Source organism: Colias croceus, chromosome 3 (genome assembly GCF_905220415.1).
Source record: "Colias croceus chromosome 3, ilColCroc2.1".
Classification (NCBI taxonomy): domain Eukaryota; kingdom Metazoa; phylum Arthropoda; class Insecta; order Lepidoptera; family Pieridae; genus Colias; species Colias croceus.
Genome location: NC_059539.1, coordinates 5,578,323 through 5,601,177, shown reverse-complemented (window position 1 = coordinate 5,601,177; position 22,855 = coordinate 5,578,323). Strand labels below are relative to the sequence as shown.

The 22,855-nt window shown below is 34.1% G+C and overlaps 1 protein-coding gene across 1 annotated transcript in view; it reads right to left on the bottom strand.

Moving 5' to 3' along the window:
• Positions 1 to 2,067: 2,067 nt before the first annotated feature.
• Positions 2,068 to 22,855, bottom strand: part of LOC123706234 (neuroligin-1-like) — a 42,492-nt gene continuing 21,704 nt past the window's right edge. The window contains exons 2-15 of the mRNA XM_045655408.1: positions 15,196 to 15,253; positions 14,613 to 14,956; positions 14,197 to 14,414; positions 12,453 to 12,611; positions 12,078 to 12,266; positions 9,117 to 9,202; positions 8,586 to 8,753; positions 7,696 to 7,816; positions 7,258 to 7,454; positions 5,732 to 5,854; positions 5,375 to 5,520; positions 5,049 to 5,176; positions 4,807 to 4,959; positions 2,068 to 4,647 (exon numbers count right to left, since the gene is read on the bottom strand). Of these exons, the coding sequence (XP_045511364.1) occupies positions 3,749 to 4,647; positions 4,807 to 4,959; positions 5,049 to 5,176; positions 5,375 to 5,520; positions 5,732 to 5,854; positions 7,258 to 7,454; positions 7,696 to 7,816; positions 8,586 to 8,753; positions 9,117 to 9,202; positions 12,078 to 12,266; positions 12,453 to 12,611; positions 14,197 to 14,414; positions 14,613 to 14,803 (2,778 nt within the window). The 5' untranslated portion in view covers positions 14,804 to 14,956; positions 15,196 to 15,253 and the 3' untranslated portion in view covers positions 2,068 to 3,748. The remainder of the gene's footprint in view (positions 4,648 to 4,806; positions 4,960 to 5,048; positions 5,177 to 5,374; positions 5,521 to 5,731; positions 5,855 to 7,257; positions 7,455 to 7,695; positions 7,817 to 8,585; positions 8,754 to 9,116; positions 9,203 to 12,077; positions 12,267 to 12,452; positions 12,612 to 14,196; positions 14,415 to 14,612; positions 14,957 to 15,195; positions 15,254 to 22,855) is intronic.

Genomic DNA, 22,855 nt, shown 5'->3' with positions numbered 1-22,855 from the left:
GGTAACAGTTACAACCTTTCTCACTCACATGTCGTCCCTTGCCATAAAACTAACACACGCGTAATAATGGATAATTAATTGGTACATAACAATTAATAATCCGTTATTACTTACACGTTAATTTTCCTCCACACAAAATTATGTTATATTTCAACAACGTATCTAACGTTTGTGAATAGGATTAAAAGTACAATGAAATAAAGCTTTTTATTTGGATACCTCGGACTAAGAAGTGCTACTCTACCTGCCATAAATAATAAATCTAACAATATTTTGTGAAAACAAATACTCAATATACCAAATGTAAAACGTATTACTATGAGATAGAAAAACAGATTGTATGCATAATACACACACTCGTGATGTAAATAAATTACTTGTTTTAAAATCCTCTCGAAATCACGGTATGGATTGGTAAAAACCGTTTACGAGTGTGGGAACTCACGGGCGGGCAGCTGGAGCGGCTATGCTTGCGTTGATATAACCTCGTATAGGCGGCCCAGCGCAAACAAATTGGATGCTTAAAATTCAATTTGAAGGTTTCACGGTCCGCATCATTCGCTCTCCTCGCTTGTTACAAACTGTTCACATGTCCAATGTGAACGCAATTATTTTTCAGTAACTTCTGACTTATTTTTTATTCGTTCCAGAGATGTGACACTTATTGGTTTAAAGGAAACTGTTCTTTATGTGCCTTTTATTTAACTGTGAAAACTTTTTCGAAGTTTGGAAGTACGTACAGAAGTTTTGAAAAGATTTGAGTACGTTGGTACCCGTTTATTAGTGCTGTACCTACTAAATCTGTGACGTCATGTAAAGTTTTAAAATGCAGACACGCTATAGTTTGTTGTTGCAAAGTTTATGTGCAAACCTAAAAGGAACTCTTAAAATAAAGCGGAGATTGTGGTACTGTTTTATGAAGTAGGATCTGAAATAAACTGCTAAGTAAAGTTTGCTTCCTCAGACTTTACAACTTGTAGGAATAAATTAAACTTCGAAAAGGGAAATTGTCGAATATTCTAATACAATTTTAATGTAGTACAAGAAAATGAAGAAACGATTTGCAAATCCGACTTTCTCACAATTCCTGACAACGGAAGCAAGTCCAAAGATTTAAGAAAAGTTGTCTAATCTGACTTTTTAGCATACGTAGAGTTGACATATTAGTCTGCAGCAATATACTTTTCTTTTTATTTATGCTAGATTTGAACGTTCTGTGTAGTAGGATGAAATGTTTTATTTCGAAGAAAAGCTTTTGTAACGACTATTAAAGTTTAAATCTTCTTTTACCACACTGTGCCATAAGAAGAGCTATTTTTTCGAGTATGTTATGAATCTATCAGTGTATATTGTATAGTATATATATCATAAAGAGCTTGAATCATTTTAAAGACATTACAAAAGTATAAGGTTTTTAAACGCTTTGTTTATTTTTGCTTTCAGCAAATAAGTCATCCAATCCGCCACAATAATAATCATCTATCTTTCGTTCATTTTTCATACTATGTAGCGATGATACCTTAGTTTAATGCTCTAAGGACGATACAATCATATCAATATAATATGTGTTGTATAAATTTATGCGTAACCATACCTAATCATTCGTCTAAATTGAAGCGTAAATAGGTTTCTAGTAAATCAATGCTATCCAGACTAGTTATTTTCAATCAATCAATATGCTATATTCCGAATACCGTTCGTATTAATCACTGGCATATTTGAGCGGAATCACAATTGGCAATGCATTTTGCAAATAGCCGCCGTACTATCGTTTAGTCCTGAAGTAACTATCGCCAACCAACACACTGAATGAATTATCACGCGGCGCCACCTGCGGTTTAGCACTGCCATTAACTATAGATGTGAAGTCATTATTTCCCACATTAGTCAATTTAATAATAGTTTCACGTTCTTATCTGCTTATTCAATCGTTTTAATTAAATTAAATATAAAACTTTTCAGTAAATTTATTCGCTTTGATGTGATTTCCAACGCATATATGGGTCAGGTGCTCTTTAAATGAAAATCTAAAATTAGTTTCAAAACTTTATTCAATACTATGTTTTACGCACTCCATTTAACTCCAAATTGTAACAAAATGTTGATTTTTGTTTGATCAGTTAATATTTACATTTAGTATTGAATGTAACATCTCACGAAATGCACTGAAACGCTAATAGGTACACACGATTTATTTATGGCCAATATGATATAATACATGTATATGTTTTCTGCATTTAAAACGCATTTTTATTTCAATTACGATTTTTAATCGCAAACCAACATTATAATTATTTTGAATGAAATACCATTTTAATTACGTTACAGTGAATTGAAGAGAACATGCTAATAGATACTAACGTTGTTCTATGTATAATATATAGTTATATGTATTACAATTACAACTTACGTACAATGTGATTAAATACAAGTATAACATACACTGGATAACAATAAAAACGGTAAAAACACGTATGCAATTCCTCTCAGGAAATAAAACATATAGAAGATTTGTATTTTACATAACTTTCATAAAATTTAACAAAACGTTTCAAACTCAATAGTTTTCAATTCCATATAAGACTGGATATATATCATTACAATATATAACACAAATGGTATATTACTTCACATTTTGTCACAATATGGGCATATCATTTACTTATCATTAAATCATTCACTTTAGATACTTAATCATCATCAATTCCTGCAAAGATAAAATATGGACGAGTCGTATGCAAAAGCTAGAGATAAATAAGATAGTATAGTTTAGGCCATTTGTAAAAGTTCTAAACAATTGTGTTCATAGCTAAAAAATATTGGAGCAAAGGAATGTATATGGCCAATCTCATGACAGCTTTAAGCTGAAGCGCGTAATATAGAGCGTACACACTCTTTAAAAAAATATTTTTTTATTTATATATAAAACCATTAAACATCTGTTAAAAAGTACAGGGTTGATAAGTCTCAGAAATGAATTAGAAATGAAATCATTAGGATGACCAGTTGATGTATGAAGAGAAATTGTGACACTTTACCCTGTTCACCTCAAAATGTTAATGTTTACATAGTAAGATAAAATAAAATAAGAACTAAGTAGCAAATAGACTCGCCCATAGGAGTATCAGTTAATTTTAATATTTACTTATCAAAAACTACACACTTAATAGGTATAGTATGTTACTTAAATAAATTTACAAAAAATCACAACATACTCATTTTACTTATGTAGTCTACAACTCTGAAACACTTTGATAAAGTTATTGTATGTACACCTAAATATTGGCAAGTTATTTAGTCTTATCTGCACTATATATTATTATTGTTATATTCACATTTGTTGGTGTATATGAATATATTTATATAACTAACGTTATCCATTTTCACATTCCAAATTGTAATCTCCTATCTATTATGGCATAAGGATAAATTTACGTATAAACAGAACACGTTTCCAAATCGATGTAACTATTTATTAAAATGTTATTGGTCTTCCTTGCTTCTATTCACTTTACGATATCATTTGATGAAAATAATGCAATAATATTTATAGATTTAACAAATGACAAAAATTTAGAAAAACTGATCAGTAAAAACATATGAACATGTTTGTTTACATTATTATATACATATTTTAATTAATCATAATCATTAACTTATATTTACACATTAGAATATCATTTTACCATCACTATAACTTTGTCCTTTCATTAACCACCACTTCTGCAGTGCTTAATTTCTGTAAATCTCATACGGATATTTCCTGTATTTGAACTCTTTTCTTCATGATACCAGGAGGTGCCGGTGTCGTCGGTGCAGGAGGAACTCTTAGAATTCCTGAGCCACTAGCAGTCCCATTGTCTGAATCACCATTTGTTTCTGAAAGTAATTCATTACCATCGTTTAGAGGACCGAATTTCACTTGGGTCGAGCTATCTACGACACGTGGTTCAAACGTACTTGTACTAGTTCGTGCTACGGCTTCCTGTATTCGTGCTTCTATTTTTTGGATATCCGGTTTCTGAGTATCTATACACACAACACTGCCGGCATCAATAGCACTTCCTACACTCACGTCTGGTAATGACCTTCGCGCGGCTAGATGTTTTTCATCATAACAACTATATTCACCAAATGTAGGTTCACCAGAATCCGACAAAGTTCGTAAATCAAATTTTGAACCTAAACCTCGCGGCACATGTGCTGATTTACATTCAAACCCAAAGCCTTTTCCTTCAAAAGCACGCACTTCGAAATCTAACTTTCCGTCGTAATTGTCTGAAGAAGAGGAACTGCCTGCTTCAGTCATGTCATCCTTACAACGCCGGGGCCTTGATCCCCTCTGGTGGTAAATTCCAGCGAAAATAAGGACATTTAGTAATAGTAGAAAACATCCAACAGCAATAGTTACTGTAAGAGCAGCAGTGTACGATTGGTAATGCGAAGATGCGAGACGACGTAAAAGAGCATCATCCGTTTGCACCGGTGTAGCCGTGGCATTTGGAGGACATTCGGTGGACGCTGGTGGGGCCGGAGACGGTTTTGGGGATGCAGACCGAGGAGGTGGAGTACTTTTATCTCGTCCACCGCCTATGTTCACTACGTGTGGCACGTGAGCCCGGGACATTGACTGTGGTCTTACCGCACCTAGGAAAGTGATAAGTTTTAGCTGTGCTTCTAATGTTAAAATTAACATAGGTGAAAGTTTCCATTTTAAAATGTGTTTAAATATAGTTTTGTAGGATTTTACAATTACAATCAATTTTGAAAATATTAGGGTATATCATTTAAGACCCCTAATCTTACCTTCATAATAATTTGCGCTGTCGTCTTGAAAATGATGATGTCTCATAGCGGCGTCTGGCAAGTCTGAGCCGGGTCGATGCAATTGCGGTATGAGGGATAACCATAATGACATCTTGTGACCGCGATAGTGACTTCTCATTCCAGGCTTGGTACCTAGGTGTCAAATTGGATACATTTTAGATGATATTATAGGATCTTCTCACTCAGATAAGGGTAATCACGAAATAAATTAAATAACTTACCTATTTCCATATACAGCTGATTTATTGTATCATAAGTATCCCAATAAGGAATATCATCAGCGCCCATTGGTACCGCTTCTCCCATTATTGGGCTTGGTGGTGGTGTCGCAGATGGATCGTTGGGATTGCTGTGTCAATAAAACTTCTATAAGCTATTTATTTCTGTGTATATTGATCATAAATGTATTACATGTTTCAGAAATTAGCAGCAAAGATGACAGATACAATTATGAAATTGAAGAATCAAATGTGTTGGAATTCAACTAACTTCTTCCTTAAATGAATTGGCATACTTTAGAAATGATCTGACATTTTCTTAAACTTACCCATTTCGAACAAAATTAGCAATGTAATGCATACAAAGTTTTGATACGCGTTGTTCTTGTGAGGTAAAATTTAAGTGATGGTAAGTCTGCGATAGAGGCATTCCCAGAAAGAACGGTAATTCCTCGCCATGCACGGATCCTGGTCGCTGATAATTAAATGAAAGCATTTTTAATAAGAAAAGAAAAAGACAAAAAAACATTTTTATATTATTACTTAATTAATGAGGAAAGTGAGCTCATGACATCAATTACAATTTAAATATCATTTTACACGTGCAAAAAATTGTACATTTGTATTTTATTCATTTCTTTGAGTCGTTTTGTATAAGATAAGATGATATAACAGCTATTATATACCTGTGGATAATCTTTGTCTTGCGAAAGGTAGTGAAAATGGGTAAAGTACGTGGTACCACGGCGGAGTGCGTGGAGATAACCCAATCGTATCAAAGGTGCTGCAGTGCGACCATCGCTTAGAATCTGTTATGAAGGCAAATAATGCTGCTATTATAAATATTCATAATAATAGTTACAAGATGTTGTTAAATCTTTAAAACATTAGCTTTTTCACAAACAACAGAGTGGGACTTAAAAAAATAATGTTAGGATAAAGTAAGATATCGTAACCAAGCAATCTTTCTTGCAATTTTTTTTCAACAAAGTTTTATATAAATAAAACAACACAATCTAACGAAATCATTTATATCACATATAATCGTCTCGCAATAAAGCATTTATATGGCAGCGTATACCGCCTTCATTAACTTAGTAGAGCAGCAACGTTGCCGCACCGGTGACTTGCGAAAAATCTCTTGAGGATTAAATTAAGATCCTTCATAACGCCATAATCGACTTAATTTCAACAGAATATTATAGAGAATATTAAGATGCAATTTTATTTTAATGTTTTGCTGTTTTTATGCACAGTTACATGAAATCTAAACACGTTACTCAAATTAAAATATGTTTTCAAGATAATCTCGAAAATGAACAATGATTTCTAAACAAACGTTATATTACACATCCTATTGTTTAAAATAAAAAATGGAGGGCACAACGGTTTATTAATCATTCCAACTAGGGCCGCAGAAGCCCTGCTCCCTAAACCCACATCGTTTAAAAGGGACTGCCGAAATAAATACATTAAGCTGGAATGCAGACATTCGCATATTTTGTTTTGATTAAAATTTAATACTTTGTGAATTGATAAGCTTGTGCTAAAGTTTTAAGGAAATTAATAATTTGAAGTTTAATTTTAGAAGGTACAAATTAATTACTTTACGCATTTATATGACAAAGGAATTGAGTTTTAATCTTTATTATTTGTAACGACAAACAAAGGCACGACGGGTGATAAAATTGAATAAATCATCTATCATAATTCAATTCTTGTTTAATACAGTCGGTGCCTGGATCAATCAGATTTGTAAAAATCGTATTACATTTTAACACGCGAGTTCGACCTTTGCCCTACATATTCTTATTTCCCCGTGGAAAATATCGGTATATCACATCTCGATGCTTTTGATTAAGATTTTAATGAGGGAATATTTCAACGCTTTTTTACTAGAATACTTGTAATAACTGTCAATTTTATCTAATGATTATTATGATGAACAAATGCCAAAAGCAAGACTCTGAAATTGTAATTATCGTAGGTATTATTCTACTGGAAATTAACGAAGTGAAAATATAATACTGTCGCAAAGATTATGGATAATTGTTTCGAAGTAAATAGTAAATACCTAACTCCAGCTTTAGACATATTATATACTACCTATTTATGTACAATTTTCGTTAATTCAAATCATTATCGAGGAGAGCAAAACGTGGCAAAACTTTACATAACTGTGGAACGCAATTAAATTTACGAGTAACTTTACCTCAAGAGTGGCGTCACGCACACTTAGTGGGTTCTGTAAAGGTTTATCCCAGTCGGTGTACTCGTTTTTAAGAGTAGAATAAATTTCGTTAAGATGGTAGTAATACGCGTTGCGGACGAAGGTGCGCAGAATGCGGTCGCGCCGGCTCTCATTGAAGCCAAACTCCAAGTCTTGAGCATTGAATTCCAAGTAAGATTCTGCAAGTAATGGCATGTCATTCATTTGCATAAATTTATGAGCCGACGCTTTGGCATTCACGTCTATTTAATTAAAAGTTGGAGCTCTGTAGTATTACAAATTTTTAAATCGGTTTTGCATTGATGCTGAATAATATAACACACTATTTATAATAATCTTTACATGTTTAAATATTGGGTTTCATCGCAGAAGCATAATCGGTTTTAGCTTTCTTGTGTGGTAAATAATTAAAATATTTACCTGTCGTAGTAAGCCCAAAGAGCAGTTCTCTGTGAGGAAAGTCGGCTAATTCATGACCAGCTGCGGTTGCCACGGCCGCAGCTCCGGCCCCTAACCGCGAACTGTCCGTTGGCGGTGGCCCCTGATACAAAAAAAAAATGTGTGCGTGTACTAATGTTCACGTAAGAAGTGAAACTTCTTCATAACCTTATTTTTCAAAAAATAATTTACTATATGCAACTTTACAGAAATACGTAAGATCACGCGCGGTAGGGAAAAGAAAAAGATGGCGCGTAACGGAAAAATGTCACGCGTAACGAAAAAATGTTTCACTAAAATTTTTTCCAACCTCGATAATGAAGTTTCACTTCAAAAATATTTGTATATTTATGTAGCCAATATTATAGTAACAATTACTTAACCATCTATAAGAACTAATAATAAATACATATAATATTGAGGATGAATCAAATTACTTAAACCTTTTTTTTCGTTGTTAAGGGCCTTTATATTTAAGGGCAGTTATAGCTATATTAAAATGAAATAAATATAATGAAAGAAAATATGAGGTAATTTTAGATATAATAAACAAAAATATCACAATAAGGACACAAAACATCATAATATTCAATAACGATATCTAAACAAGAAAATTATAATTCCATTTTTAATACAAGATCTTGTTTGCTAGAAAAAGCAAATAGAAGGAAAACAATTTTAGCGCAAAAACAAAAACTAATAAACGGATATTTCATTGAAGTACATCGTAAAATGTATTGGAGTTGCTGTCTACTGCTCTATGAGGTGTGAGATTAACCTAAGTACTATATCTATAAATTAGAGTGAAAGATAGTAAAAGAGAGATTATAAATGCGTTAAAAAAAATATTTATAACTAGTTATTTTACTTACCAACGAAGGATTGACAATAACAGTGCCGTCAACGAAGGGTGCGAAACCAGGAAGAAAACGTGGCGGTTCTAAACGGACCGCAAGCAATTCTGCCAGCGGTTTATTGCGTAGACACGGCGCTAAGTCGTCCTCCAGTAGGTCCCCATGGCAACCTGTCTGTTCTGCTACCTGTGAGAAAATAATCATTTTAACTCCCTTTTTATGTACATTATTTAAAAACAAATATCAACCACACCTCCATGAGTTACACATATAAAGAAAATACACGAAATCTTTAAACATAAACGCTAAAGCGCTAAGCTAAAAACCATTAAGAAAGCGATAAAACATTAACTCAAGGAAAAAACCAAACGTAATTTAGATTCTATCAAACTTATATTAAAGGCAAGATTGATAGATGCCATAAAATTAAATGAGACTTTGTATTTGACTTTGAAGTTAATTTTGCGTATCAAAGTTGAATATATTGAAACCTTTAATTAATTTTGTGACAATATCAAAATCTAAATAAACAAATGTCCATACCCGTACCTTTCTTTTTATTGTAAGCGGTTCCCTTTGCAGAGCCCACGAGCTCAACCCCGACCCGCTTAACAAAATGACGCGCTTCAATAGCTCTGAAACAGATAACCTAATTTAATATTGTTATTTCCGAAATGAACCATTCAGTAATGAGTCTCGCTGTATAAACATTTCAGTTGGTATAAAAGACAAATCCTTACAATTCTTTTAACTGATTTTTCTTAACGATGTAACTCAATGTTGACCTAATTACCAAATTATAATATTTGACAAAGAAAATTTCTTGCGCTTTTTAAATGTGGCCATTAAGCAGGGATTTAATTGTCCGTATTTATGCAAAATGGAACCACTCGACAAATTTGCTTTTTTCCGTTTCTTGAAGAATACTCATTTAAAAGTGGTCTAAATTCTTATACAAACAAGAACCACATGAATTTTACCTTGGAAACAAGGTATACTAAAAGCAGAAAGGAACCACCAGCAACAACGAATAATACATATAAAGCAAAACCGAACCACAGCACCACGGGACTGCTTTGTTCAAACAAAAAAACGATATTACTATCATGTCATTTTATACAAAACAGATCCGCAGATACTTGGTACCATTATACATTACACATATTTCTATTAATAACAATTATTTTTAATACACAAAATGGAACCAGGTTTCTGTGGTATGGTTATGCGTAAAATAAATTCATAATTTAATTGTAATTTTTTATTGCAAAATAAAACCACGAGCATTCGGTTCTATCATGCATAAATAAATATTGTAAAACATCCTGAAACCCATCATCGCTATACGGTACCAAATGCCTTGACTTGTGCACAATGCAGAATGCTTCTCATCTTTAAACAACGTATTTCATTACGTCTTAAATAGCTCAAAGTGCAAAACTCCAATTTTTTAAGTAAAACGTCGAACATCTGTCAATATAGGTGACATTCAGCGAAGTATTTCGAATACGTGACGGCCGTTTTTTTTCTCCGCGAAGTAAGTTCTATTGTTTTTGTTAATTACCTTTAAAATTAAATGTGAAAATGTTTAGTTATAAATAAATAAGGAAGCAATTGGAAAGAAAAGCATTGGAGACGAACACCGAAGATAATAATGAAGATACAACGGGTAAGTAGTTTTATTTAATGCATTTAAGTACTTATTGAATGTATGCTTAGGTATGTACGCTTTATCTACTTTTGATTCATTCCCGATTGTGGAGTGATTTTAAAAAGATAGTTCACTAATTAGTAAGTACAAGAGGAATCCTGTGTGGATTTACGTATTTTAACGACACTGTTGTTGTTCACGAAGGCGAGTCGAATTAAGAATCATTTTGTTACGATTCATCTGTCATTGTGAGATGAAACTACTAAACCCTGTTTTAAAAACAACTGTCGATGATCTAGATACCTACCTACTATTTTGGTAAAATACGTTTAGATTCAGATTCAGTACAGTACATTCAGCGCATTTAATTATTTGTTTGATTTTAAAAGTCCCGCTGCCACTGTTTTAACCGGAACAAGGCCCTAGCCCGCGAAATTGAAAATTTTAACAAGTTTATTATTTTTTTTTAGGTTTTGTCACTGTTGCGTGTGATTTTTAGGGTTCCGTACCCAAAAGGTAAAACGAGACCCTATTACTAAGACTCCGCTGTCCGTCTGTCTGTCTGTCCCTCTGTCTCATGAACTGTGATAGTTAGACAGTCGAAATTTTCATAGATGATGTATTTCTGATGCCGCTGTAACAACAAATACTAAAAAACAGAATAAAATAAATATTTAAGAGGCTCCCATACAATAAACCGTGATTTTTTGCCGTTTTTATAGATAATGGTACCTACGGAACTCTTCGTTGCGCGAGTCCGACTCGCACTTAGCCAGTTTTTTGTACATGGCGCATGTACTTACAACATACTTAGTCGTCTAGTAGGGACACGGCTTTATAAGAACTAATTATATTTTGCTGTCGCCATATATCTACGTATAAAAGCCACGCGGCTTTATTGTTTTGATTTAAAGCTTTTTTCTTTTTATTACAGAAGATAACGAAGAACCTTATACGTCGATGCCTCTGGAGAAGCTTTCTTCACCGTCAAGCGATATTCAGGCCATATTACATCTCATTCCATAATATGCACAGAGTTTTTATAACAATCTTATTAGTGATGATGCAATAGAAGACCACATAGATGGACTAGACACGGTGGATTTCGAAATCCAATTTGATGATAACGTCGAATAAACGTCCTCTAGATGTATTATTTTATATTTCTTTTTAATAAAAGCTTTATTACGATATTATAAATACATAGTTTCATTTATATCATTAAATCCCTGGGTTGTGGTTCTTTTTTGTATAAGAGAAAACCTATCAATTGATAAATGTTAAAAGGAACCACATGCACATTTTCTTAATTATCTAGAAAGTTTAAGAGTATTCAGAACAAATTTATATACACATACTTAAATAAGTAATTTATCAATGAATTTAAATAAAATAAATATTAATTTTACTTCATCTAACAGAGCTGCAAATGTTTTTGTAAATCCTTTGATATCTCAAAAGTACGTGTTTGCTGGTTGGTTCCTTTTTGCTTAAATACGGACAATTATATTAACGGACGACGGAAGTAAGCGAGTCTCCAACATGAAAATACAATGAAATCTGCCGTAGCTCGGTCTAATTACGAACAATGGTTGTCCCACAGTCCCATGCGTCACTCGTGAACGGGTGCCATTTGCGGACTCACCAATGGCGATTATGACGGCATAACCAAATAATTTATATGACTTTTTTGAAAGGACGGGATAACAGAAATAGCTATAATTAAATCCTTGACGTTTATTGTTGGAGTTCACCAAATAATGGTGGAGTTGTTAAATACCAAGAGAATTAATTATTTTATTTAAGCGTAAAAATAGCGATTGTGTAGATATTAAATATTATACATTGCGTAAACCCACCCCTAGCAACAGGTGAAACGGCTAGGAAATTGGCAAGAGCAGCGCCGGTGCCATGACCCATCAAAGTCACCTTCTCAGGGTTGCCTCCGAAGGCAGGGAGGTTTTCCCGCAACCAATGTAATCCGGCGACCAAATCCATTAAGCCGAAGTTACCCTGCGCTGACCCTTTAGCACCAGTTTTTAAAAAACCTGTAAGAAAGTTGATGTTTGATTAATTAAGTTTTCCGATTTTCAAGGGAAAATGTCAAAACTATAATGCCTATGTATTGTATTTAGAGTTTCTCAAGAGAAAAGCTTTTCTAGGTGAAAAGTTAAAATTTTACGATTCGACACGACACGACACGATCTTAAACCAGAAGCTACGTGTTTTCTCACCCAAAACTCCTAATCTAAAGTTGATAGTAACTACGATGACGTTGCCATGAGCTGCTAGAGTGGTGCCGTCATACGCGTTTCCTGAACTCCATTCATACGATTCCCCGTGCACAAACACTAAGCATGGCAATCCAGCCTTTTCATTTTCAACTTCTGCTCCTATAAAAAATAAGTAATTGAAATCCATACAAGTTGTGCTTAACGTTTAATGTCAGAATTGAACTACAATTTAAATTTTTAGAATTTATAGTTTTGTATTTTAATTAAAAACTACATTTTATGTTTCGAATATTTAGCTTGTAGTGCTTGAATAGTCAGTCAAACTTGAAACGCAAAATACAATATAAAGACAACTCAAATATAAATCACATTTATTATGAAACGGGTTGCGCTAGAAATATTTTATTCCCAAGTCGTAGGAAGCAATATCGCTTATTACAAAAACGGGTAAGACAAGCATTATAAGATCACGGATGTTGAAAAGCGAACAAATTAGCTAAGAAACAGCGAATGAACCGTCCTTCTTCTGTATCTTGAATCGTCGGTTTAGAGTGCCTTAACCTCACTTCCGCACTGCTTGCAGGGGGCATGATGCACTGCAATGCACTACGGAATTGAGGCCTCGACACCCTTTGTCTCCTCGCCCTTCTTCCACTCCAGATAATTATGTCTTCCTGGATTCCTTTTTCTTAATTAAGTACTTTTATTTTCACACTGGCACATAAGCTCTACATACTACATATTAATGTAATTAACTATTTTGTAAGCTTGCAAACTTTCATCTTTCTTATTAATATATTTATTGAAGTGAAACTTCTTTATCGGGGTTGGAAAAAAATTTTGTGTAACATTTTTTCGTTACGCGTGACATTTTTCCGTTACGCGCCATCTTTTTCTTATCCCTATTAATAAGTCCCTTGACTCCCTTATAATAAGTCGAATCACGCGTGGTAAATGCAACTGCATATAGTAAATTATTTTTTGAAAAATAAGGTCATAAAGAAGTTTCACTTCTTACGTGTGTACATTAGTACACACACACATTTTTTTACTTTTAACATCTAAGCGAGAGTTTAAAAAATATGAAAATGTTATTACATAGTACGCGTACACCAATGAATTTTTGAATAGCATCTTATTTAGCGGACACTGAATTAGCGGGAAATGACGTGAATAAATTATGAATAAACCGCTGGCATGGATTAACGAGCACCGCGAGACCTTGCCGAGAATCGCCCACCTCAGACATGCCTCTATTATGATATTATTGTTTTGTTGTTACAATAAGAGGGAAATGTTGATTAGAATGTCTATACGGTTAATGTCGTGCTTCTGCGTATAATACATGTGGGCTTAACAGAGCCGGCTTCGACAACGCTATCGTAAAATTAATTACGCCATGTTCGGCTGAATAGACTATACCGGTCTATGTTATCCTACAAACTCAACTTAACTAATTTAGACCTAAACGAGAAATTTAAACGCGTTCATATCATGTTATTAAATAAAAGGACAACGTTTTCATTCTTTTATAAACGGTACAAATTGAAACCGCCGTTGCTCTTGGGGATGCGGATTAAAATAGTTTACACCAATTAAATAAGTGTGACACTTTATTATGATTTGTCATACTTGATATCATTTATGAATGGCTATACAAGACTATAACTGTAACCAAATAATTAATTAAACCTATTTATTACAATTAATAATCACCCTCCAAAAATATACGTAATGGACATACCATTAACAGGTACGTATAGGTTAACATAAAGGCAGTCTTCGCTCTGGTTAGCTAGCGTGGGCAGCAGGCGCTCCAGCTGGCGGATGCGCGCGCGCGGGTGCAGCAGCAGCGCGTCCTCGTGCGGCGCGGCAGCGGGCGGCACCTGCGGGCACGCCGGGCCCATCGCGTCCGCCAGCCGCGTCGTGCGCCACTGCGACGGGGTCACCGGCGGCATGTATCTGTTCACACTTCACTCTTATAGCTATGCTCGTTTATAAGGACACAATTCTGTATGTGTGTGACAAACTAAATAACTGAACCAATTAGTAAATTTCATATCATTATAATTCATTTTATGATATTATATTTTCCCATTAGAAGAAGACCACCGCATACTAGAATTTTAGTTATAATATTGAATATCTCAATAAACCTACCTAAGACTACCAAGTGGTGGCGTGGCATACGGTACGCCCAGGTAGGCTTCAACTTGCGGGTGCGCGTGCACGACGATGCCACGCAGCGGGCCGTACTTAGTGCGCACGATGCGCGTGCTGTACTTGTGCGTGGATATCGCAGCGGCGCAGCAGACGAGCCACGCGTAGAGCGCGGCGCGGTCCATGCGCATCACGCGCGCAGCGCGGGCGTGAGCGCGGGCGACGCGCCGCCGGCAACGCGGGCGCCGCCGCGCATCACGCGGTGTGCCGTGTTGCTCTCGCGCACCGCCCCACGACGCACCGACTCATCTTACAACGATACTCTTCTCTCTGGCTCGCGGCCACTGATGTTAATTATAATTTTCAACTTAAAGATACGTCGATTGTGTCCTCAGAGATTAAGTTTTAAATATAAGAACCATTTTTATACATTTTAGAAGGATATGGAGGTAATTCAATTAGTGATGTAAATTAGTTAATAATTTATTAAATTAAATGTAATAATAAATAATTTAAGGGATTTTAATGTGTAGGTATGTGTTGTATGGAGTATAATAATTATTGTGAGTTTCATGTTACTTACCCAAATCATGATTTTCTTTCGTTATAATTGATTGAAAGTGGAGCAATCATTAGCAGACCTGAAACAAAATAGTCATTAAAATAAAGCGTTCTCTTAAATGTGATACTTTTACCTAAGCGGGCTCTAGGTATAGTAATTTAATATCTATAAAGCTCGAGCGAACAATGGAGTAGGCAGTTGAAAATGTTTATCTTAACAAACCTAACCCGTTCGTAAAATTTAATGGAACACAAACACGACAACAGCCACGCAATTTTAAACAAAATTTACAAGCTCCATCGCTTGCTCCGCTGAATACTGGCAGCGTGATTAACAATTATAATTAGATAATGCACTGAATGATGATTAAAGGCTTATAAATTGTCGTTGATTGGATAATCTCTCTACATAAATATTAAATATGCATTGTGTAAACAAACAACAAACGATGTTTACAAGTGTTTTTAGCAAGTTTACTTTAAACAACATTCAATTATTATTTTTTTCCTATCTTTTTTTTTCATTTGTGTCTAATGTCTATGTCTGTCATTACGTGCTTATAATATAAGAACAATTTCATCTAATCCCCTCTAATAAAGATTTAAAGCTATATTAATTGAGAAGTGAGCTTAAGCCTTATCGCTGTCTCCGAGGGCAATTTTTTTTCAAAATATCAGTAACAGAATTTCCCTAAAAACGCAAGGTACAAAGGTTTTGCGTGTCACGGCGCTGATTGATGGCCTATCTCCTTTTCTCTCTTTGTGAAACGCTTGTGTAACCAAATAAGCTTGTAAATACCATCACAGGCTCACAATAACAACTGTCAAATAAGGGAAATCTTTCAAAGTCAAAGATTCAAAAAGACCCTATTTATATTTCACACTTCGATATTATCAAAAGGCTTTTATCAATACAAAACAAGATAAAACTCTGAAAACAATCTCAAAAGGTCAAAGATATGTTCCGTAGCTCGTTTTGCCAATTCCGTTTTCCCGTTGCCGGCAATGTAGACGCTAAGCTTATTGTGTCTTACTTCAAACGGTCTGAAGCGAAAAGTATATTTACTTCGTTTACAGAAATAACTTATTTCTAAGACGGCACGTGAGCAGTGATCGGAAAATTCATACGGTATTAATAGCTTAAAGCGAGAGAGTTCTGATATTTTCTGAAACGTTAACGTCGATTTGCGGGCAACATGTTAATCTTTTCCAACGTGAGCTTTGAGCGTCGCCGTCGTATCTGGCCGAAGATAACATCCACCGATTACCCAGATCTCGTCGGTTCTGGAAGCGGCATTGATCGATCGCTTACGTAATAAATTGTACTATCGCATCTCGATTCAATTTCATGTTTGATTTATTTATTGGAGATGTAGATTAATTACCAATATTGAATCATGTGTCGAAAGTACACATTCATATACTATAGCGATACATTCCCCTTGTAGGCACATACAATGGGAATGGTACGTAGGTACTTATAAAATCTACAGCAGGATATTAAATGAAACCTTGAATTATATTACATGTATTTTAGGTATTTAGGGTTATGGTATCGATTTATAGTTGAATAGATTTAATACTGTTTTACTGACGAGATCAGATGAAACCTATTAAAATACCGCTCAAAATGGCAAACAGAAAACAAAAAACATTAGACTTACGTTAGACTTTGCCATTACAAAGTTTTATTACCATTAACAGTATATAAACCAAGTATGATGTTTGCGTTCCAATTTACAATTTATTTAGTGAAGTTGTGTGTCTCACAAATGCTATAACTTAGATAATCTAAGTTCGCAGATCTCGAGCAGGTGTTCACAGAGTGTTAATTAATTACCTACGAGCAGAATTTATTTCTTCTAACTTAATTGATAAATACCAACAGACTCGTTACGGCTTCGCGGTTTCATTAAAATAAGGAGAACACACTCGTATTCTCTCCGTAAAAAATTAAATTAATGGCATCCCTATGTTAAATGAATTAAGGTATTGCGGTACCTATATTGAAATTAAAACATTCAAATGTTTTATTTAACAGTTGAAGAAATATTACGAGGATTAAATGTTAAGCCGACTTTTCGGCTTAGCGGTAAAAAATACTGAAAGAAACCTTTGAAATTTACAAAGGCTCCGTGACAATCGTATTAAAGCAAAAACGTTTATTGAATGCACGAAATGAAAAATACATCGCATCGGCGTCGATACAAAGAAGTAAGAACATGAATAATGCGTTAAAACACCATTAATATAATTCAAATATTCATATCATCGTGTAATGGGGACAAGATAAAGCTGCGGTGACCGCAGCGGTGACGGCAGTGTCCGGCACGATACGTTGCGGTGGCAAGCGGCTTGGCTGCGGACGAGTGCGAATTAACGTCATCAATCACCAACGAGCCATGAGCCATTCTTCCGAAGCATTTTAATAAGACGAAACTTCTTTCAAAGCACTTTTTCTTCGGTGGCTCGGTAATTAACCATACGGTTAGAAGAGTGCCAATTTTTAAGTCAAAAATTTGAGGGATCGTAAATTATAGCTTTAGTAGAAATACCTAATTACCGTAAATTTCATCAGATGTGTTTATCTGCTTTCTATGTACAAAAATACACAAAAAATGCTGAATAAAGATCATCATAAAACATTTTTCAAAACATAAAGCAAATGAACTAATGAAAAAACTATATGACAACGTTTCAGATGGTAATAATATGGAATCGTATGGAAATTTTACTTCGTGCTTACGTTCGGTGAAAGAGTGGTACTTAACCTATATGGTATTAGAACGGAAAAGGTCCACCTTTCATTGCAAACTAGCCTCAACTATTATAAAAAGTACCTACATATTTTATCTTACTACCTACCTACTACCTACATATTTTACTTACTTTCACAGCTCACTTCGATATAACTTTAAACAATGAGCATAATATGATTTATATAGAATAAAGCCATAACTAAATTATCTGCAGCATCATAACTAAAAGCATTTTATCACAGACGAAAAACCTCAGCCAGTTTTATGAAAATTAATCAACGTTCGACCATCGACACGTCATTAATCTTCTTTTATAATCCAATTTTTAATATTTGTTCAGTACGTTCAGTACAATAATAAACCAAAAGCAGCTATTTATAAAAGTAAAACTTTTAGACATCTGTCAAATTTCTGACATTTGTGATACCTAAACATATGATATCATGAAAGTCATATCTTTCTTGTTTGTTTTATTTTAGATACTAGTGGTCCGCCCCGGCTTCGCCCGTGGTACATATTTCGCAATAAAAGGTAGCCTATGTCCTTTCTCGGGTATCAAAATATCTCCATACCAAATTTCATGCAAATTGGTTCAGTAGTTTAGGTGTGATTAAGTAACAGACAGACAGACAGAGTTACTTTTGCATTTATAATATAGTATGGATAAGGTAAGATATTTATAGATTTTCTTTTATTACATGTTTCATAAGGATAGTCCCTATATATCGGTTGTCAGATCGAGAGGGTTGTACCAAGAAATGTGAGGCTATTTGCACTGGGCCGCTCTCAGGGCGTCGAGCCCTCTCCACGACCGCTACGCCGAGCAAACAAGATTCATACGGCCTCGCTATAAACGTTCGAATAAAAGTAATAACCAGGTTTATAAACACTAAAAAATATATTGATATTCAACTTTACATAAATTCATAAATCGAACAGTATTCACACAGTACCTACTACTACGAAACTCTACGAAATCTTATCTTTAAGTGAATAGGTGTTGCATACAAAATAAATTGTAGACATTATCCGTCTCAATTCTTGTAATCTATCTATAATATAAAAATGAATCCCAAAATGTAAGCGCATAACTTGAGAACGGCTGAACCGATTTCTTTAATTCTTTTTTTATTATATTCCTTGAAGTACGAGGATGGTTCTTATGTAGAGAAAACGTGAATATGTACCACGGGCGAAGCCGGGGCGGACCGCTAGTAATAGATAAGAGCATTGATAAAACAAACGTTTCGAGTTCTTTAACGTAAAACAAAAACTGTTCACTAAAGTCGAAGTATTCCCGCGACACAGACACTAATACAGTGCCGGGCGACTAAGTCCGCAATACACATAAAATCAATTTAGCAAAGCTACTTTGTCCCGTACTGACCCTTAGATAGACCCCGTCTAAGAATAAAAGTACCACAGACCAACGACCTCCGACTGCCTTTACACGAGCCCATCATTATTTTTCCTCTAATTTATATTTTTCAAATTAAACTTCCTCACGTTAAATATATTTCACCGTTCATTATATTAGGTATGAAAACAACTTTATGATACGTTTTATTTTAGAAACAAAGCAAAGATACTCATTAAATGGTACTCTTGAGCTCGCCTTTTTCTTATCTTAACGTTTTTAGGGATTCGCAGTGAAATGGTAAAATGGGTTAGGGTTAGGTACCTCATTGACATCTCTCTGTTTTATGGTATCATTATTTTTGGTATCGTCTTTTTTCTTTAAGAGCCAACTTATTGTTAATTATATTATAATTGTTAATTTGTTGTCATGTGGTTGTCATATATAGTTGATATAATGTTATAAATATTCACTTATAATACTACAAGAGCTTCAAAATTATCGTGTATTTACCGATAGGTTCGTTGCAAACAAATGAAGGAGTCAAGTTTTTAGTCAAGGCTAAAAAATCACGAGCGCGAAGCGCGAGTGATTTTTCCTGAAAAACTTGACGACTTTATTTGTTTGCAGGGAGAACCTTGAGGGAAATGCCAGATAATTTTTAAGCTCGTGTGGTATTCGGGGGATTATTTTTCCGTCCCAAATGTCGGTCAATAATTTCACAATTGAATTCAACCTGTCAGTTTGACGTCAACGACCAGAGAAAATTTTCAAAAAACTATTGGTCGATATTTGGGTCGGAAAAATAATCCATTGAAATGTTACATTTTTTAGGCCTAAGCTTGCGTTTTTAAGAGGACGCATTTTTATGTTTTTGATATGTAGGGGTCAGTGTGAAGCTAAAATCAAGTTTGTGGGGGCCACCCTTGTCCCACGCCCGCCATCTTGAAAATAGGGTTTGAAATGGTTTTTACGATATATCTCTTAAACTATTTATCTGATATAAAAATATTTTATTATTTGTTACAAATTAAATTCTCTGCAACTTTGGTTCTGTAACTTTTTGTCGTAGAACTATAAATAAAAAAGTTATAAGCGAAAATGTTCAGAAATTAGAGCTATTTATATTTTTCAATAAAACTTTTTTTATCATTTTACAAATAAATGATAACAGGACATTTTTGTAGAGTGTTTTTGATGAATAACTTTTATATACAACATTTTTTCATCAAGTCTTTAAAAGAACATACTTAATAAATTTTTGGTAAAAGAGAAAACAATTTGCAACTAGTGAAAAGTTACAGTTTTAATAAATGACTTATGTTATTTGTAGAACATTTTAAAATTTATTAAAATTAATTGTACTGCTTTACTAAAAATATAATAGCTAGTATCTCTCTAACTTTTACATTAAAATATTTGGAAAATAAACTCATATTGTGACTTTTTTTGTTATAGAGTAAGCGCAAACTTTCTTGAAATGGTCAAAGGACATTTTCCAACAGGTATATGTATTAAATTTTCCTCCAAAACGCTTTCATCCATACTAATATTATAAATGCGAAAGTAACTCTGTCTGTCTGTCTGTTACTCAATCACGCCTAAACTACTGAACCAATTTTTGTGAAATTAGGTATGGATGTATTTTGATACCCGAGAAAGGACATAGGCTACTTTTTATCCAGCGAAAATGACGCAATCCCGGAAATCCCATGGGAACTAAGCGGGTTTTTCTTTGACTGCGCGGGCGAAGCCGCGGGCGGAAAGCTAGTGTTCTTATAAATTAACTAAATTGCAAGAAATCCCTGAGAATACTGAAGACTCAATAAAGTTGCTTTACAAAAACATACTACTAGAGATAACTCAGAACAGACTAATGAAAAAGCGATCAAGAAAAGGCAAAGCAGTCTCCTTTAAGACACTGAGTTTCACCGACGTGCTCTAACTAATCAGCTTCTTTTACTATGTTCCTAACGTAAATCTATTAGTTTCCAGTTCCCGACAAAAAATGGAAATGAACCTTTCAAGTCCTTTCAAGAGTAATGGCTGCATTTAAATGTAGAAACATAGTATTTCAATAGTTCGGCAAAATGTCTCTATGGTATTGAAGTGAAGTTGTTCATAAATAACTAATGACTTGGCACAATACAGCGTCGCTACGAAAAATGTAGCTCGAAAATTGAGCAATTTAAATGCGTTATACAATGTATTGAATGATTAAATTTATAACTAAAAGCGATTTCAATATATTGAAAAGTAATTCAATTTAGGTTGTTTATAATAAAACGAAGTAAGCAGTTGTCATTTTATAAATAAAGAGGACAAATGAGAAAATATCACCTGCCACACCTCTAACGGAATAGGAGGGAAGTCAAACAGAAAAGGGAATGGGAGGATTAAGGAAATAGGGTCTTCGAAACTCCTTCGTTGTAGAAAATTCGATAGAATATTGTTTCTAATTCATGTTGTTATTGTCACACAAAAAGGTACGATTTCACAATTGAATGGTTTGGCGACAAAGTAAATTTTAACGGTTACAAACGGCTAACAAGTAACAACACACTAGTACAGCTACGAAGAATGTAATACTTAAAATATTATATTCTAGAAATCATAAATACTATCATATCTCTTGATATACCTCTACTTGTGTAGCGTAGAGGCGGCCTACGAACACCTTTCCTTACATTTTCTCTGAATAACGAATGTTCACCGTCCTTACCATTTATCTATGTCACTTCCTGGCCATCAATCTAATCTTTCCTAGTTATATTTGTATAATGGTTTACATGTCTTCTCTGAAAGTATCCATTTTTAATGTTTTAAGCATATGAATTAATATAATAATTAATATGTGTTGGACGTAACCAAGTCCAACGTATGACAATTTTTTAATGATATTTCAAAATATCTTCGAAGGTAACAAATGAAAAATTGTTAACGTTTATATATAAATGTAAATAAAAGTTGCATTATTAAAATACCATTGAACAGTTTTCAATATTTTAAATTATGCATGTATAATTTATTGTATATTATATGTATACAAATTCAAATTGTACAGTATATCGTTTATATATACAGAAAAAGAGACAAAGTGAATATTATTGTAACAAAATTATTGTGGCGAGGCATAACTATTGAAATAACAAATAATTACCATAATATGCAGCGAGTATTCAATTTAAAAGTATTTATTACTTAGCAATAACTGTACTCTGTATCGGCACTGCGATCGTTACGCGTTAAATTAACTGTACTTGGTGTATTATAACTGAAAACCACAGAGCAACAGGCTCTGTACAGACCCAGCTTATTATATTAAAGGATTAAAACGATCTGATCGTGCGTGCAAAGCACGTATACATAGTGTTTGTTTAATATCTCGCTATCTGGTTTGGTCCAACAAAGATCATAAATAATATCGCGATACAAGCGCCCGACCCACGCCCAAACCTTTCCACCGCTGTTGTTGGAATTAGTAACGATGTTGCCGAATCTTTATTAAACATGAAGCGCTGAAATATACTTACAAATATTTGTATAGGTTTTGTTAAATTTTATAC